This window comes from Apodemus sylvaticus, chromosome 2 (assembly GCF_947179515.1).
Source record: "Apodemus sylvaticus chromosome 2, mApoSyl1.1, whole genome shotgun sequence".
Lineage (NCBI taxonomy): Eukaryota > Metazoa > Chordata > Mammalia > Rodentia > Muridae > Apodemus > Apodemus sylvaticus.
Window position 1 is genome coordinate 19744752 of NC_067473.1, and position 18264 is coordinate 19763015.

The 18264-nt window shown below is 40.9% G+C and overlaps 1 protein-coding gene across 2 annotated transcripts in view; it reads left to right on the forward strand.

Annotated features, from left to right (window-relative positions):
- Window positions 1–18264, forward strand: part of Adam22 (ADAM metallopeptidase domain 22) — a 226204-nt gene that overhangs the window by 179280 nt on the left and 28660 nt on the right. For both annotated transcript variants that reach the window (XM_052173159.1, XM_052173158.1), the window contains exons 16-24: window positions 1213–1284; window positions 1493–1585; window positions 3644–3724; window positions 5555–5605; window positions 5815–5878; window positions 8630–8735; window positions 10075–10194; window positions 13439–13607; window positions 14560–14674. In XM_052173159.1, the coding sequence (XP_052029119.1) occupies window positions 1213–1284; window positions 1493–1585; window positions 3644–3724; window positions 5555–5605; window positions 5815–5878; window positions 8630–8735; window positions 10075–10194; window positions 13439–13607; window positions 14560–14674 (871 nt within the window). The remainder of the gene's footprint in view (window positions 1–1212; window positions 1285–1492; window positions 1586–3643; window positions 3725–5554; window positions 5606–5814; window positions 5879–8629; window positions 8736–10074; window positions 10195–13438; window positions 13608–14559; window positions 14675–18264) is intronic.

The window sequence follows — 18264 nt, forward strand, 5'->3', positions numbered from 1 at the left end:
GGTCCTGCCCCACCTCCCTTTGCCCTGCCATTGGCCACTGATATCTTCATTGATTGATCAAAGGCAAAATGGGGACAAGGACCAACATATAGCATTTGGACATGGAGATTCCTGATTAAACCAAAGCATTAAAACCAATCCCCAATACCAAAGAGCTGGAAAAATGGCTCAGCAGTTAAGAGCATTTGCCGCTCTCCTGGCACCTGTGTTTTGTATGGTGTACAATTTTCTCTAACTATATCCTAAAGGAATTTAATGTTTCTGGCCTCTACATCACACACACACACACACACACACACACACACACACACACACACACACGTTGGGGGGGACTAAAATGAAATCCTAAAAGGGGAAATGAAAATACCCTTCCTTAGTATAGATATAAAAATGTTTTTTAAAGGTTATTTTTTTAATTTTATGAGTTTTGTCTGCATATGTGTATGTGAACCACACACATGCCTTGTGTCTGCAGATTCCAGAAAAGTTCCAGATTGTCAGAATTATAGTTACAGACAATTGTGAGCTGTTGTTCAGGGGCTGGAAGTGGGACCCGGTCTTCTCCAAGTGCAAGATGTGCTGTTAAGCACTGAAAAAATACTAATGGGATTTTTACAGGTAGTTAGATTTGAGCCTCATGATAATTATAGACAGCTGATTAATTAGATGGACAGCTTCTGTCACTGATGGTGATTAGGGAAGTAAAGTCTCTGCTGTGATTGTGTCAAGGTTTGATTGTTTTGTGTCTCTCATTGTGCTGTGTCGGATTTTACCTCTGGCTGTTAAACCCAGGCCTCCCACACCCCAGGCATGTGCTGTGCTGTTGAGCACTTCCTCAGCCCATGCTAAGAGTGTGATCTAGGATCCCTGATGCCACATTTCCTGCTTTTTTACTATAGTGGACTTTCAATGTAAAACTGGTTTTCATCAATGGCTAGACCATCTTTTATTTTGGTGACATTTACCATACCTTATGTGGCATACATATTATATAATGTCAACATATAGTACTAGGTTTGAATATTAAAATAAAAACCAAATTTGGTCTTCTAAAGTTCCAAGTTCTAAAATTGTGCTTCTCACTCTGGGGTAAATAAAAATATAGCGGGTATAGACAGTGCATACAGCAGGAGTGTTACTGTGCCCTCAGGCCTGTGTGTTTTTGATATTGAGGATTCTATACTTCAGCCCTGTCTGCTTTCCTTCCCACAGCTTCTTGATCCTCCTGAGTGTGGAAATGGCTTCATTGAAACCGGAGAGGAGTGTGACTGTGGCACCCCTGCAGTAAGTCCCTGCCATCTCAAAGATTCTTTTTAGGTTTCTAGCTCCATGCTCTCAAGATAGTACCAAGCATTGCATCTTAGACATTTTACAGGATTTGTGGAGGGATGATTGTTATCGTGAGTTTGAACATTCACTTTAAAATGTATCTTGGTCCTTTTGGGAAAATGACAACATTTTCTAATGTTTTACATCTGCTTGTATTCCTTAGGAATGTGCCCTTGAAGGGGCAGAGTGTTGTAAGAAATGCACCTTGACTCAGGACTCTCAATGCAGTGATGGCCTCTGTTGTAAAAAGTGCAAGGTAAATAATTTGCCAATTAATGGCCAAAGGTTGAAAGGGAGGCATGTTCTTAAACTGCTAAGGCTGTGCATAGATAATCCAATAGCCCTAAGGCATAGCAAATGGCTGAATTCTCCGTGGCTACGAGATCCTCCTGAAGTCTTCTGAAGTGTGGCTTTGATTAGTATTCCCATTTAATAGTAATTTACCCTATGTTTTAAAACCAGCACATGAGAAAGCCAGGGCCTAAATGCTATTACTTTTTAGAGACTAGCTTCCCATCCTGACTCCCTGGGGTGCAGGAGCCTTAAAGAGAAGAAGGTGTTAACTAATCTTGGTGTTAATTCATCTATCTTATTAATAAATCTCCTTTCCTTGCTGACCAGCTTGATACATCAGCACTAACCACTTAGGGAACAGGAGAGATGTTTTAGATAAGATAATTCTATGTTGACAAACTGATGAGAATGCATCTTGATTTCCTATCCCATTTCGTTTTTTAGACTTACCTTCAAATACTTAAACTTTCACATCAAGATTAAAACTCACTCAGGGCTTACCTTTCCTCATTCATTACCTGGTAATAATATTCTGTGATTTGTGAGCTTTAGGAACTGTCTATCTCTAGTTCACGTTTTCGTGGAGCAGAGCCACACACTTGAACAGCAATGAGCACAGAGTCTCAGCTCCTGTCTGTTGAGTGGATAAATGAGTATGCATGGCATTCTCAAGGACTGTTCACTGATTGGACAGCTTTAAAGAGTTAATGGAGGATGGCAGAGAAAATTGTCATGGGACCTCTCCTCTTTGGGATAAGCACTTTTGACTCATGCTATCTTAAATCCAGATCTCCTGGCTGGCACCAACATTCCGGTCTGGATACGAATAAGACATACTCTCTGTAGTCAGGTTATACCTTGTGCTTCACAGGATGTTAGCAACATCCTCGGGTTTTATCTGTTAGAATCTAGAAGATCTGCCCCAGGTGTGACAACCAAAATGTCTCTAGATGGTGTCAAATGTCCCCTTTGGGGCACAGCCACCCCGGCTTGATGTCTCTGTTTTAGATAAGGCTCACCAGAACACTTTTGGAATAGGTTCCATTATCCTGATTTTAACAGTGGAGCTGCTCTGATGGAAGGCTGCTAAGGAGCCTGCAGAGATGGGTTCAGAGAGAGGCACGGCTGTGCTGCTGGCCCCCATCCCTGCTCGCAGTGGTCCTCTTGTTTACAACCCATTGCTCGGTCTCAGGCAGCCTCTGAAGAGGCCTCTGAAAGCCCTTTCAGGAAGATGTTCTTTCATGGTGGCTCACCTAGAGGGCTCTGAGGAGGAAGTCAGGGAGCAGGATGCTGTGTGTGCTTCTGTGAGTGGAGACAGATGCATAGATAGATAAGCCCAGTCCCCAAGGTCATTATTCCGGAGAGGAAAGAGGAGCGGGATGAAATGGGAAGCAGCTTCCGATCACTTGCCCTGTCCCTGTTCTGCTGTGTTATGAATTATTACTGTGTGTAAATCCAGTGAGGCTCAAGGTGGATTCCATGGCATCACACCTAAGAAGTACTTGAAACAAAGAAGCAGGAAACAAGCGACTCTGAAAGACCCATCCAGAGGCTCATATAGCAGAAAATTAGAAAAGAGTAGAAGACGAAGGTTTAAATGTAGGTGGAGACGAGGCAGAGGGTGGGAAGGAAAGCTCAGGGGAGCAGCTTTCCTGTGATGTGGCTGAAACCTAACTTTTTAGTTCTCAGCAGGCAAGGCAAGAAAGCAGGAACCAAAGCTATTAGATAAAGACGTAAACCAGAAGCCCCAAATCCAAAGGCCACTCGGCAGAAGTTCCTAGAACTTGGGCTAGCTCACCCTTGAACCTCTACCCTGTTTTAGCTGGATATTGTGGCCCTTATGTGTGGTGACTATGAAAGTTATGTCAACTACAAGGAACTATCTCTGGCAGTTATTAAAACAGCAGTTCATTTGGTAACTGTTTTGAACAGGCTGTCATCTTAAAATGTGAACAGTTTAGGTCTGCATTTTTCTTTTACTATGGGACTTTAAGAGGATTTTTTTTTAATGTTTTCACAGTTTCAGCCTCTGGGGACCGTGTGCCGAGAGGCAGTGAATGACTGTGACATTCGTGAAATATGTTCAGGAAATTCAAGCCAGGTGACTTACAATAATTACTCTACACATGGTAATTAGAGGAAACTGGGGGCATCTTTGGTGTGTTACAAGAGAAATGCAAATGGTCAAGATGCCTGTTTGTCTCTGCTACACAACGCTTCCCTCTCCCCTGCCTCTAATCTTTGTGTATGTGGGTACGAGACTGGGGATTGAACCAAGGTCTTGTGCGTGCGAGGTAAACCATTCTACTGTGTTCTATCATTGAGGTACACCTTCAGCTCTTGCTTTGCATCATTGTTGGCCGGTATCTTTTTCTATTATCATCTTTGCAAAATCTCACATGATGTCACCAAGAAATAGAGACAACATAACCACACACTTGGCTGTGTTTCAGCCAAACAAATAAGGACACCTGGGAAGAAGGGACAGAAGGGTCACTCATCACAATGGGCATCTTTCCCAGTGACCTGATAACACAAGGCTAGTAGAGAAGTTTATGTTTTGTGTAGGGAGCTGGTTTTATTGAACAAAACCATAGAAATGTATGCATGGCAGGGCAAGGACTGCAAACATTGTTCTGTGCTTCCAGAGAAGAAGGATTAGGAAGTGGTATGTCTGTAGAAGTAAAAATGATTGATTTAAGGATACACGGAAATCTTTATGTAAGAATATTCCCCCTTTTTACCATGCAATTAGCAGAGTTTTCTAAGCTCTTGCGGCATTAATAATGACAATAATTACCACTGAGGCTTCTAAATCAATGTGATTATAAATAAGCACGAATTGTTAAATAATCTCAGATCCAAAATCCATGTTTAGCAGAGGTGCTGTGTTGAGTTAGGTTGAATAGTACACCTTGATTGAGATTATTATAGGGGACTTTTCTGTTACCTTCATTTAATATGTTACATCCATTATAAATGTTATCGATGAAATCATACATCAGTGACATAAGAAAGTTTCTGTGACAAAAATAACCAGAACGGAAAGCATCTAGTTACCTTTCGCTTGTTTCTTAAACATTAAGATTATAGAGAAGGCTGCATGAATGTTTTAGAGAAGAAAAGTAGCTACATTGGGTGGATTCTCTGTCCCACCTTTCCCCTGTCCTTTTATACTGGCCATCTTCCCCAAGTGACTGCGTAATCTGTGTTTTTCTCTCACAGGGGTAATAAACTATATATGGCCAGCCCTGTGCTCACCAGAGTACTTTATAATTTCTAAGTTACTTCAAGGAAAGATGATGTGATGAAGTATAACATTCTTTCCCAAAGTTAGTATCAGCAGAGACTCGAGTCTCCTTCCCCCTTTCAGAGTCTTCCTCATTTATTTCTTTCTTTTAAAAAATATTTTTGTTCTTACTTGAAAAGTTTGCTTACAAAATAACAAGAGTCCATAGTAGATTTTCAGATAATTTCTTTTTAGTTGGTTTCATCACCATCTTCCTGCCCTCCTGTATCCTGTACTCCCAGGACTTTAAGTGAAAGGCCACACTGCTCCCTGTGCCAAAGGCAGGGAAGTGTAGCTATAGCTTCTCTGCGAGGGGCCTTCTCCTGGCTCCTGTCTTAAGCCCCATTTCCTTCTCTTGGGACTCACGTATCTGAATGAGGCATGTGCCAATGCAGATGTTATTATTCTAGAATGTTCTTTTCTCTGTAGTTATGCAATCAGGCTTTGCCTCTGGTAGATGTAATACTTTTCAAAGGATTAAGTATATTTCTTCTTGCTTCCTTTTAATCATCTCCTTTTATGTATAGTGTATGGGAATTGGTGTATTATCAACCATGACTATATAAAATGAGAAATTAACAGGATTGGGTCAGCCTGATGTTTGGTCTGAGTTTGGGTGATAATTTTCTCTTTTCTTCCCAGTGTGCCCCCAATGTGCATAAAATGGATGGATATTCGTGTGATGGTACTCAGGTAAGCCATTCATTTTTACCTAAAGTTTCCATGGGTGCCAGCATGAAAGAAATATTAAAATTGTATCTCAATAAGATTAGTTTGGATGGGTCACAATTAATTCAGATGACAATACTTGTGTGCTGTGTTCCCCACCTGCATGTTCTTTCCTTGTTGTGCAGCATAGCAGATGTCCTTACTACTGATGGGTGTTCATTTTCTCGTTTTAGGGAATTTGCTTTGGAGGAAGATGTAAAACGAGAGATAGACAATGCAAATACATCTGGGGGCAAAGTAAGTTGTCACGTGGCTTGATCGGGGTTTTTCCCCACACGGCATTGGCACGCTTACATGGACACATGGACTAGAAATGAATTGTTGATCATTTCATATCTGGAGCTTCTCAAAACCACTGCAGGATTGGGTCGGAACACTTTTCTAGAAATTAGAGAAAGGCCTCTTTGTTGAGAAGCCATGACCCCACCGTTTCTGGCTAGTTGGCAGTGCCTGTGGATGAGGCAGTAGGTGCCTTTGCTGCCGGGCATGCGGACCCACCTGGTGCACAGCTTGGGAATAGAGCAGCCTTGATCTCAGCTCCTCAGCTGAGTGCCCTTGAGCAGAACACCCCATATGGCCTTGTATAGCCATACGGGATGGACATGGTCTCTAGGTAGGGTCTCCCTGCTTAGACCTAAGCATGTTAAACAGAGCTGCTTTTTCCCGTCGACTATCTTCTTTAAGTGCCAACTGGCCTTCATAGTTATAGGTGACCTTCTACTGGAGTAGCTCACCTGTAAAGAACAGAAAAATTTATGTTATTCTTTGTAAAATCTGTCAGGGTTTTGAAGGAGAATATTTACCGTTTTTTATCAAAATGTTGGTAGTTATATTTATAAAATCTAAATTTTTATTTAAAGTTTGTATTAAATATTTTTCCCAGAATTAATAGCCAAAATTTTTTGGAAGATATTTTTGGTCTAAACTCTTTAAAAAGTTTTTTTTTCTTTTTCCGGATAGAGTGTTACCTTGTAGTCCAGCCATATACTCTGGCCAGTCAGACCCTGCATTTGTAAGCTTGCCTCAGCTGACAAGGGCTGTGATTACAGGCATGGGCTACCATGCCTGCACTATAAGTTCTTTTGAAAGATAATTTGTAGTAGCAAAAGCTGTGAAATGAATTACAGTCCTTAGATATCAGTCAGTAGCTGCAATTCTTTTAGGAAAAGAGCGTATGTTCTCTGAATGTCTTGAGAAGCATTGAGATGAGGAGAAAATTTAGTCAGGCAGGTTCGTAATCTAAAGAGAGGGATCCTATTTTTTGTTTCTTCAATTTGAGAGAAACAGGTGAAAATTAGCAATGTAATTAGCTACTGTTAATATGCACAGCTCCAGCATCCCTTATTTGGAATACCTCGTACCAGAAGTATGTAAGATTGTGGAATTTTATGTCAGGGGATACTTGTATATAGATAATGAGAGGCAATGCAGTTCATTTGTGTCACACACACACACACACACACACACCACGAGGTTAATTGTATATAATATTTTTAATATTCTTAATGCAACTGCATTTTTACTGAGACTTTTCATAGTGTATCAGGACATGGACATTTCCCTTTTAAAATTATTTATTTAACATGAGTATGTGTGCGTGTGTGGAGTATGTGATGTGTATGTGTGGTGTGGTGTATGAGCAGGTGTGCATGCCTGTGCACTCACAGAAGGCAGAGGGGGCATCGCATCAGGTGTCTTCATCTGTCACTCTCCACCTTATTCTCTAGAGACAGGTCTCTCACTGAACCAGGAGCTAAGCTGGCATCTCGCAAGCCCCAGTGATGCTCCTGTCCCTACCCCACGACTCTGTGATAAGAGCACCTACATGCTCGTTCTTGATTTGAAGCCAAGTCCTCATGTTTGCACAGTACATTCTCTTATGGCCATATCTTCAGGATACGGTCGTGAAATTTTCTACGTGTGGTATCTTGTTCGCTCTTAAACAGTCTTGAAACATGTAGCTTTTCAGAATTTTGGTTCAGCAATACTTAACTTGAATCACCAATCGGCATTTGATTACTTCACAGAAGTCTTTGTTATTTTTGTTTGTTTGTTTGTTTGTTTTGTGCTTTTTCTTTTTAAAAAAAAAAGGATCTCATGTAGCCTAGGCTGGCCTGAATCTCCTGTGGAACAGAGGATGATCTTGAACCCCTAATCCTCCTGCCTCCATCTCCCAGTTGCTGAATTGTTAGACTTACCCTGACTGGCTAGAAAATCATTTAGTTCTAGCAGGTGACTCTGAAACACTGGCTTCAGAAAAGATAAAAATTGATAAAGATGCTGGAATACCTTAAAGTTTCACTTGCCTTTCAAAGACTGTGCATGAACTCAATATCATCTAAAAGCAAAATAAAAGTATTTCTTATGGCATTTAAGAATTAGTAAGCAGTGCTGGGCAGTGGTGGTGCACACCTTTAATCAGCACTTCCAAGGCAGAGGCAGGTAGATTTCTGAGTTTGAGGCCAGCCTGGTTTACAGCGTGTAGTCCAGGACAGCCAGGGCTACACAGAGAAACCCTGTCTCTAAAAAGCAAACAAACAAACAAAAAACAAAAAACAAACAAACAAACAAACAAAAGAATTAGTAAGCAAGGTAAAAGTTATGCTGCTCTGTCTTGAATCTAATTGGACTGCATAATATTGCCTTTTTTTTATTAATAATGTTTCTGATTGAGAACTTATGCATCAGGTGCTGTGATTAAAATATGTACTCAAGGGTAGTATCATCTACTACATAGTGCCAGATCCTGGGGAATATTTTCTCAGTCTGCAGTCTAACTCGCCTCATGAGTCTTCATGTACTTGTTTTCCTATTCCAAATAAGGTTCCACAGAAGGTGTACCCATGCTGTGTCTGTGATATGGCACACCTTTTGTAGGTGATGGTATAATTTCCGTTTTTGTCATTGCTGACACTACAGTGAGTACAGCTCTTTACTTCGGCGTCCATGTTACCTCCATCACTGATGTACAATTCTTTTCTGCTTCAGAGGTGACAGCATCTGACAGGTACTGCTATGAGAAACTGAACATTGAGGGGACTGAGAAGGGTAACTGCGGGAAAGACAAAGACACGTGGACACAGTGCAACAAACGGTGAGTGCTCACGAACCCAGAGGTCATTGTCTTGCAGTTTCCAAGCATACATTCCATGTGGGATGTTCCTGTTTGGGATGCTTGATAACGCATGCTCTCCGATCTGTTCTCCTATCTGGTTATCTCTGGCGTTAGCTGGTCCTGTTGTCACTGGCTGGTGCTTGAACCTCCTGTGAGCCTGTAAGGCTATTCCCGCACCTCTGGATGACCAGGTTTCCCCTGGCACAGATTGCTGATGGGCTGTCCTACTCTTGGGTGCTGTTGGAGCCCTGGTGTGCCTTGCCCCAAGCAATGCTAGACTCGGGTTGTCTCTGTGTATGTACCTGGTGCTGTTTGCCTGGTGCTGCCCGCCTGGTCCATACAGGAGTGAAGATGGTAGAGGCTGTGGGAACCCCTTCCAAGGGCCGATCACTCTGCAGGGCAAAAGTCCCAGGACAGGGCTGGCACACAGATGACCCGCAGGGCTTCCCAGGCCTTGGGCGCAGGTAGAAGCCTGGTGGGCTGTGTCCCGAGCAATGTTAAATTCGGGATATCTCTGTGTACCTGGTATTGCCTGTCTGCCCTTGTATTGTTCTTATAGCCCATATCCTCAGTTCATTATTTTGTACATACTCATTCATATGCTGTGTCTTCTTACAGAGTGGCGGGGATGGCGGGGGGCGTTGAGGCAGGGTTTCTCTGTATAGCCCTGGCTGTCCTGGAACTCACTCTATAGACCAGGCTGGCCTTGAACTCAAAAAATCTGCCTGCCTCTGCCTCCCAAGTTCTGTGACTAAAGGTGTGCACCACCTCTGCCCGGCTTCAGAGTGGGATTCTTGTGAGGATAAACATCATGTTCCACTTTCTGAGCATATGATTTGTTTAGAAGGGTAGTGAGGCTTTGTGGCTGGGAATCTGCATGAGCAGTGGATCACCTCCTCTTTGGTTTTGGGAGGCAGGATGCAGAAGTAGCTATATTACAGAAGAATATTTATGCAAAGTTTGCTCACTTATCCAACACTAAACAAGCATATCACCTCCCGCGGTGTATGGTATACAAATTATTCTGATAAAAAGATGTATAATTTTCCTTAACCAAATACTTGAACTGATAGTCAATATAAGATAATCTAGGGATCAATTAGGATTTTGGATCACCAGTTGGAGTTTTAGAGAAGTTAATTTAGAGACCTGGAGTCGATCCAATATCGGCTTATTTTATTTTGCTTTACATACACATAAGTAATGTCTCTGATGGATGATAAATACTAGCTAGAAAGGAGACACTCCTTCAAAGTGTGAGCTTCATTTTGTCCTTGGGGAAGAGGTCAAATTAATAACTAGAACTCTCTTAACACAGGGATGTGCTTTGTGGCTACCTCCTGTGCACAAATATCGGCAATATCCCAAGGCTCGGCGAGCTGGATGGCGAAATCACCTCCACCTTAGTTGTGCAGCAGGGAAGAACATTAAACTGCAGGTAATCACCTCGCCATTCTGTGATTTCATCAGTCCCTTTACATCCTACAGCCAGACCCACTACTGTTTCCAGTGTGTATGCATGTTCGTCATCGGAACTTAAATCTAGTTCATAAACATGACTAGGGAAATCGTAATAGAAAGATGGAAAGTAGTTAAGAGTGAAACGTGGGGATTGTTATGTGGTTGCTGGAATTATGTTTAGTTGCTCAGTAAAATCCTGCAGGGTTTGGCTTGCATTTTCTCCGTAGTGAGAGTTTGGAGACTTCTGGAGGGAGTCAGTCATCGTAAGTGTGCATTGCATTTTGCTTCTTTCTGGAGTTCCAGGAAATTAAATTTTCATTGGAAGTTATATATCTGCAGGAAAGCTCAAACATGGAGTGGAGGCAGCAGTCACCTACATCTGGAATACGTACAAATGACTCCGGGGCTCACACTTAGGAAAAAAAAAGCCTTTGAGAAAGTTGAATTTATAGGTCAGTGAGACAGAACACTGAAACACCTTGTGATGTCTTGGAAGCCTCAGAAACTGGCAGCGTAGTCTCCTGTTCAAGGAGGGATTAGATGAGTGTCACAGCAGGTTTTTAAATAAAGAAGTTGTGTGGAAGTTTGAAAAATAAAAAAGGAGTCTAATGTGATCCCTTGGGCCACAACTCAGTCACAAAGGGGCCGACCCACACTTCCATTGGAGATTCAGGCCCTGCCTCCACAGAGAATTAAACGGAATTGTTCCTAAATCGAAGGGTTGATACGAGGGTCATATGGAAGTTGTTCAGTCTCAGGGAATTCTCACTGAGAATGCCGTGGAAGTTCCAGTCATCTGTCTGGTTATTATTGACTGGCGTACAAAGAAAATCTCCAACGTGGAAAACCAGAGTGAACAGAAAACCCCGAGAGACTTTTTATCACAAAATGAAAAAATAATGTTCTACTTTAATTAATCAGATCACGGAAGAAAAGGATTCCATTGGAAGTGAACTTTAGCAGTTGAAATTGTCTCCCTGGGAGTTAGACAATGACAAAGTAAAGAAACTGAAGACCGAGAAAGAACTCCACAATTAGAATAGAAATAAAGAAGAACAGAGAAATAGTAAGGAAGAAATTGTCCATGAGTGACGTCAGACACAGATGTAAACTTCATTTGGAAGCACAGTAGGACAGAGAAGAGAGTCATCAAGTCTCCACAGAAGAGGCTCAAGGACTAGAGTCTCTTAAGGTTTATCACTGGGAGTCTATAGAATCAGAAGACACTGGGAGAATATTTGTAAATTCCAATTATCTATCAGACTCAGGCCAGGGATGCTTGAGCATTCCTCTAATCCCAGCACTTAGAGGCTGAGACAGGAGGATGATGATTTCCAGATAAGGCTGGACTACATAACAAGATCCTGCCTTTAAAAAATCAGATATACCCTGAGATATAAAGTGACATTTTAGCATGCAAATTTCTCCAACACGTATTCTCCTACATCTATCTTCAAAAAGGTAATGAAACACTGCATCCCATACACATGAAGGTTAAACAAAGGGAAAGAAAAGCGAGGCATAGAGGAGGCAGAGTGTTCCCCTGAGAGTTCATAATGAAGCTCACAGTGGGACAAACCCAGGGTGTACAGCTCTGTGGGGTCCAAGGCGAAACCAGAACACACAGGAGCGAGCTGGAGCACTCGAGGAGGGACGGTCACGGGCAGGTGAGCGGAGGCTCCGCTGTGTTTCATGCGGAATAACAGCCAGTATGTTTGCATTAATTTTTTTATTAAAGATGACGAATGCATAGGAACGTAGACAGATAAACAGCCAACAAATAAAAGAATAGTCTAAGGGAAGACAAAAGTAATCCAGAGATTGAGAGCGTTTAATCATAGCACTATTGTTTCATTCAACAACTAGCATTTACATAGTTATAATAGTGTACACATTGGTTATTGATTAAATAAAATTTATGAGGAAAGGATAAAAGAGAGATTGTGAATAGAATTATCAAGGGAACAAGAGGCAAGTTCCTTTATTGTATATAAATTAACTGATAACCACAGTTGATAAATAAAAAAAATATTTGTATAATTTAGACATTTTGAGGCACAAAAATAGCAAAGAATCAATAGTATAAAGAAAGTGGTTCTCTCTCAGGAAGGATGTAAGGCAGGGATATTTCATTTAAGAAACCAATATGTCTACCTTGAGGAAAACGACTCAGTTGGTAAAGTGCTTACTATTTAAACATGAGGGTCTGAATTCGGTCCCTAGTACCCATGGCACCATGGTCATACCCCTACCCCAGTGCTGCCAGACAGAGGGTCCTTGATGGTGGCTGGCCAGTCGGTCTAGCTGAATTAGTGAGTTCCATGATTAGTGTGGTCACCCTTTTCAAAACAGAAGGTGAAGAACAATTAAGAAATACACTCAGCATTGACTCCTGGCCTCTACACACGTACACATACATATACAAACACATATGTGCATAAACACTTGAATACAAACATAGACCCAGAATACCAGTTCATGTATCTTGCTCTACATTACAAATAATTTTGATTTAAAATTAATATGGAAAATTTTGTACTAGCCTTGGCAAGGTATCATATGAAAATATTAGTTATGTATATATACATCCAACCTTTGTTACTATTTTTTTTTTATTTTAAAGGAAACCATTTGATCATGCTCTGCTGAGCAGTTCATACAGTGGCTGGGTCAATACCAAACAGAATTTGTATTTATATAATACATGGGAACAGTATAAATCAAATCCAATTCTGGTCCTTATTTGAGATGCATTTGAAGTCCTGAAGCCTACTTAGTGAAACCAATTGGACTTGCATATTGTATCCAAGGAAAAGTAAACAGCCTAGTTCTGCTCTGGCTTTACTGTAATAATTTTGTTAAAATTCTAAATATTATATTTATCTCATAGAAGAATTAGATCATAAGTTGCTATTGCTTCCTACACTTAGAGATACTTCTGGGTGTGATTATGTATGCCTTTGATTCCGGCATATGGGAGGGAGGCCAGAGCAACAGGAGTTTAAGCCACGTTTGTATATATTAAGAATTCAATGCTAGTCTGGGCTACTTGAAATCCTGTCTCAATGAACAAAAGAACAAGAATTTAAACATCCTTTGACTACTGATTTTTTATCAAATAATACACAGAAGTTCAGAGAAGCGGTATTGTCTACATTTAAACTCAGGTGAGTGTGAACTAACAAGGTCCCATTTTCCTTCTGCACCCAATTTGTTTCTAGTGGGGGCCATGTTAAGCTTGAAGAGGACGTAGATCTCGGCTACGTGGAAGATGGGACGCCCTGCGGCCCTCAGATGATGTGCTTGGAGCACAGGTGTCTTCCGGTGGCTTCCTTCAACTTCAGCACGTGCTCCAGCAGTAAAGCCGGCACTGTGTGCTCGGGAAACGGAGTAAGTATCAGAACCTCACCCGGCAAAGCTGCTTCTTCTACATTACAAAAGTAGATACAGTCCTGTAACGTTTCCTTAATCATAGACCGTGTGATTATCCATGTTTCTGGTTGATATGCGAACACTAACTTGATCAGAGCTACTTGAATATTTTTATTGTATAACCAAGAAAGCCTGAGAATAAGAAAACTAGTCATTTTCCTATTCAAGTTCTTCTTTCTTCTTTTCTTATGCTAATAGGATGCCATACAGTATAATGATAGGTTTCCTGCATGTGATTTAGGAGATGGATTTTAGCAAATTACAGTGGAATTTTCTTTTAAATGGGGAGTGAAGAAGGAAGAGTGAGCCATTCTTTCTTATTTAAATATAGAGGAAAATCTAGCATTTAACTACTTAGGCCATCTGGGTACAGGTGACTCAGCACTGACCATAAGTACTTGTTGAAGCCATACCAGAGATGACGACTGAGTTTAAAACCTGGAAATAATGAAGTCATCAGGGGAAGTACTGTTCATGGATGATCAGAAAGAGTGGTATTTTAGACATTTTAATTCTGTTCTCTTGGAATTGTGTATTAGATAGATGTCTTATTTAAAGTATGGGTCAAACACTTCTCCTCCAAGAGTGAGCCCTTCATGAATATATTCAGCTTCCTCCTTCTCATTTAAATTCCTTCCTAGCAGTTGGTTTTTTTGTTTTTTGTTTTGTTTTGTTTGTTTGTTTGTTTTTCTGTTACCAAGTTCTATGATGTTGTTTTTGCTGGCATTACAGAATCTCTGGCTGAACTGGTTGAATTATCCATTAAGGCAGAGGATCTTGGTTTGGGATTTGAAGCACAAATCCTGGTTCAGTAACATCAAGTCCTGTGTATACTGATTGGAAGTCAGCGTGCGTGTTCTCCTCTGTAGCGGAGAATTGACATTTCTGACAGTTCTCCTTTGGATTTCAGGTTTGCAGCAATGAGCTCAAGTGTGTGTGCAACAGACACTGGACAGGTGCCGACTGTGGCACCCACTTTCCTCACAATGATGATGCTAAGACTGGCCTCACCCTGTCTGGCAATGGTAAGTATTAACTGCCATTGTGTTGTAGTTTTTCTATATAACAGAAGAGCCACTTTCTCAATGGACATTTGTATTTGAGTTCTTTTTTTTAATCATCACTCAATAAATGAATGGTATCTACATAGTAAGTTGAGGTCTACCCTGTGAAACCAGTCATATTGATTACATTGTAAAGATTTGTCATACTGAGCATAAATTAGATTACTTTGTCTTATTCTGTCCTACTTCAAAAAAAAAAAAAGTCAAGCTTTATAATGACCTGAGGCTATGAGCCACTCCGAGCAGTTTAAATTTACTCTTCGACAGTTTCACACCTGTAAACAATACCTCCTGGTCTCGCCTGTCCTTCCCATCCCTTCTTACCCTGCTTTCACTCCCAGTAATCCCTTGTGCCCAGTGAGTGTTCAATCCTCTTCCATGCCTTTTTTTCCACTGTGGTTTTATTTTCTAACATTTCTTTTAAATGTAAGAGAGTAGAATGGTGTCTCAGAGGTTAAGAACACCTGTTGCTTTTGCAGACAGAGATTCAGCTCCCAGGACCCGCATGATAGATTATAACTATCCATTAACTCCACTTCCAGGAGATCTGACTCTCAATTCTCACCTTATCTGACACCAGGCAAAACACTCGTGCACATAAGATATTCAGTTTAAATGGATAATTATATATTTTTGACCTGAATAAGTTTTTAAAGAGTTGATTTTTTAAACGTTTTAAAAATACGATTCATTATAGAGTCCCATTTCTATATCTAAGCTTTGAGACGCATAGAAGCAGTGTCCTTTGCTGAGGTGGTAAGACTGAAGACATAGATCAGACATGACATTCTAAGATTCTGATTGGCCTGAGAATAGAAGAGGAAACTTTTAGCAAAAGCAGTTAAAAAGCTCACATTTTAGAGATAAAGTTTTTTTGAAACAACTACATCATTTCATTCTTGATGTCCTCAGACTGCCGTGGTAAATGGTCACGTGGAAGTTGCTCCCAAAGTTAATGTGACTGCTAGTGTTTATCGTACCTGGAGTACAGTGACTCTTCTTCTTTTTTTTAATTATTTTTTTATTCTCTCACATATCATATCATATCAGGACTCTTTCCATCAGTTGCTGGGTGAAGCCTCTCTGATGACAATTGGACCAGGCCCCTATCTATGAGTTTTGTAGAATATTAGATGTATCATTTCATTGACTGTTTTTGCCCATCATGTTTGATTCTATCCTAAGTTTCTGGGCTAGTCAGCCTCTGGGTCCTGTCTCTCTAGGCAATGTCAACAGAGGGCTTCCTCTTGTGGCATGACTCTCAAGGTGGACCAGACAGTGGTTGGCCATTCCCATAATTTCTGAGCCACCTTAAGTCCTACACATCTTGCAAACAGGACAAATTGTATGTTGAAGGTTTTGGGAATGGTTGGTGTCTTAACAGCCCCGCTGGAAGCTTTGCCTGGTTACGGGGTGGCCAGTTCAGGCTCTGCATCCCCCATTACTAGGTGTCTTAGCTAGGGTCACCCCTGTAGATTCCTGGAAGTTTACATTGCACTAGGTTTCTACCTCACCTTCAAAATTCCCTGCACTTCCAGTTGTCTCTCCCAGAACTCTCTCGCTCCATACTCCCCAACCTGATCCCTCCTGTTCTAGTCCCCACCTACCTCTAGTACATCTCCCATACCTATTCTGTTTTCCTTCCCAGGGTCATTCATGCCTCTCCCCTGAGCCTTCATTCTTACTCAGCCTCTCTGAGTCTGGATTGTAGCATGATTATCCTTTACTTTATAGCTCATATCCACTTATAAGTGAGTACCTACTATATGTGTCTTTCTGGGTCTGGGCCACCTCAGTCAGGATGATCTTTTCTGGTTCTATCCATTTGCCTGAAATTTCATGATGTTAATTTTTTTTAACTGCTGAGTAATACTCTACTGTGTAAATGTACAAGATTTTCTTTATCCATTCTTTGGCTGAGGGACATCTAGGTGGATTCCAGTTTCTGATTATTATTAACTAAGCTGTTACAAACATAGTTGAACTAGTGTCCTTGTGGTAGGATGTAGCATCCATTGGATATATGCCCTGGAGTGATATAACTGGGTCTTGTGGTAGATTGATTCTCAGTTTTCTGAGAAACTGTCCTATTGTTTTCCCATGTGGTTGTATAAGTTTGCACTCCCACCCGCAATGGAGGAGTGTTCTCTTACTCCACATCCTCACCAGCACGAACTGTTACTTGTGTTATTGATCTTAGCCATCTTGACAAGTATAAGATACAGTTTCAAAATAGTTTTGATTTGTATTTCTCAGTGGCTAAGATGTTGAACATTTTAAGATGCTTCTCAGCCATTTGAGATTCCTCTGTAGAGAATTCTCTGTTTAGAGCTGTACCCCATTTTTAAATTGGTTTATTTGGATTGGTGATGTCTAGTTTCTTGAGCATTTTGAAAATTAGCACTTTGTCAGATATGTAAAAATATTTGCCCATTCAGTAGGCTGCTCTGCTGTCCCTTGGACAGTCTCAGGTGCTTTTAGTTACAGATGCTTCGCAGTTTTGCCGGGTCCCGTTTACTGATTGTCAGTTTTAGTGCCTGCCCTATTGGCATTCTCTTCAGGAAGCTGTCTCCTGTGTGAATGCAGTCAAGATTATTCCCCACTCTCTCTGTTATCAGTTTCAGTATATCTAGTTTTATGTTGAGGTCCTTGATCCACTTGGACTAGAATTTTGTGCAGGATGATAAATATGGATCTATTTGCATTTGATGCAAATTGATGGTGATTTTGTGTGTATGTGTGTGTGTGTGTGTGTTTCTTTAAGGGATTTGTTCATTTCCTCTTTAGAGGCGTCTATTATCTTTATAATATGGATTTATGGATTAAAACTCATCATCTTATACTTCAGCTGTGTTAGGATATCCAGGGCATGTTGTAGCAGGATAGCTGGGCTCTGGTTGTGCTATATTGCCCTGATTCTGGTTGATTGTGTTCTTATACTGTCCTTTAGCAATCTGGTTGTCCCTGGTGCTGGCAGGCTGATAAGATGCCAGCAGGACTATGTTCCGGTTGATAAGATGCCAGTAGATTCATGCAGGAGCACAGGGTATAGCCTGCTGGCTATACCTCAGGCTAGCCGGAATGGCTGTGTGGTAGTTCTTAATCTCTTTGTGAAACTGTCCTTGGAAGAAATGTTTGTGCAGGATTATTTCCCTGCTTTGTGCTAAAGTCTCCTCAGTCTTTTTCTGTAGGACAATAGCTGGTTGAGGTGTTTCTTGTATGTAGCAGATTGGTGCTTTCATATTCATTTTTTTTAGCCTGTGTCTTTTTATTGGGGAATTCAGTTCATTGATATTGAGAGATATTAATGAGAAATGATTATAAATTTCTACTGTTTTGGTGGTGGTGGTAGTGTATGTGTATGTGCTTTTGTGTGTTTGTGTAGTGTGTTTCCCTTCTTCAAATTTTGTTGGTATGAGATTATTTTTTGACTGTGTTTTCATGGGTATAGTTAATCTCCTTGGGTTGATATTTTTTCTAATACTTTGTGTAGAGCTAGATTTGTGGGTAGATAGTGTTTAAATTTGTCTTTGTCATAAAATATCTAGTTT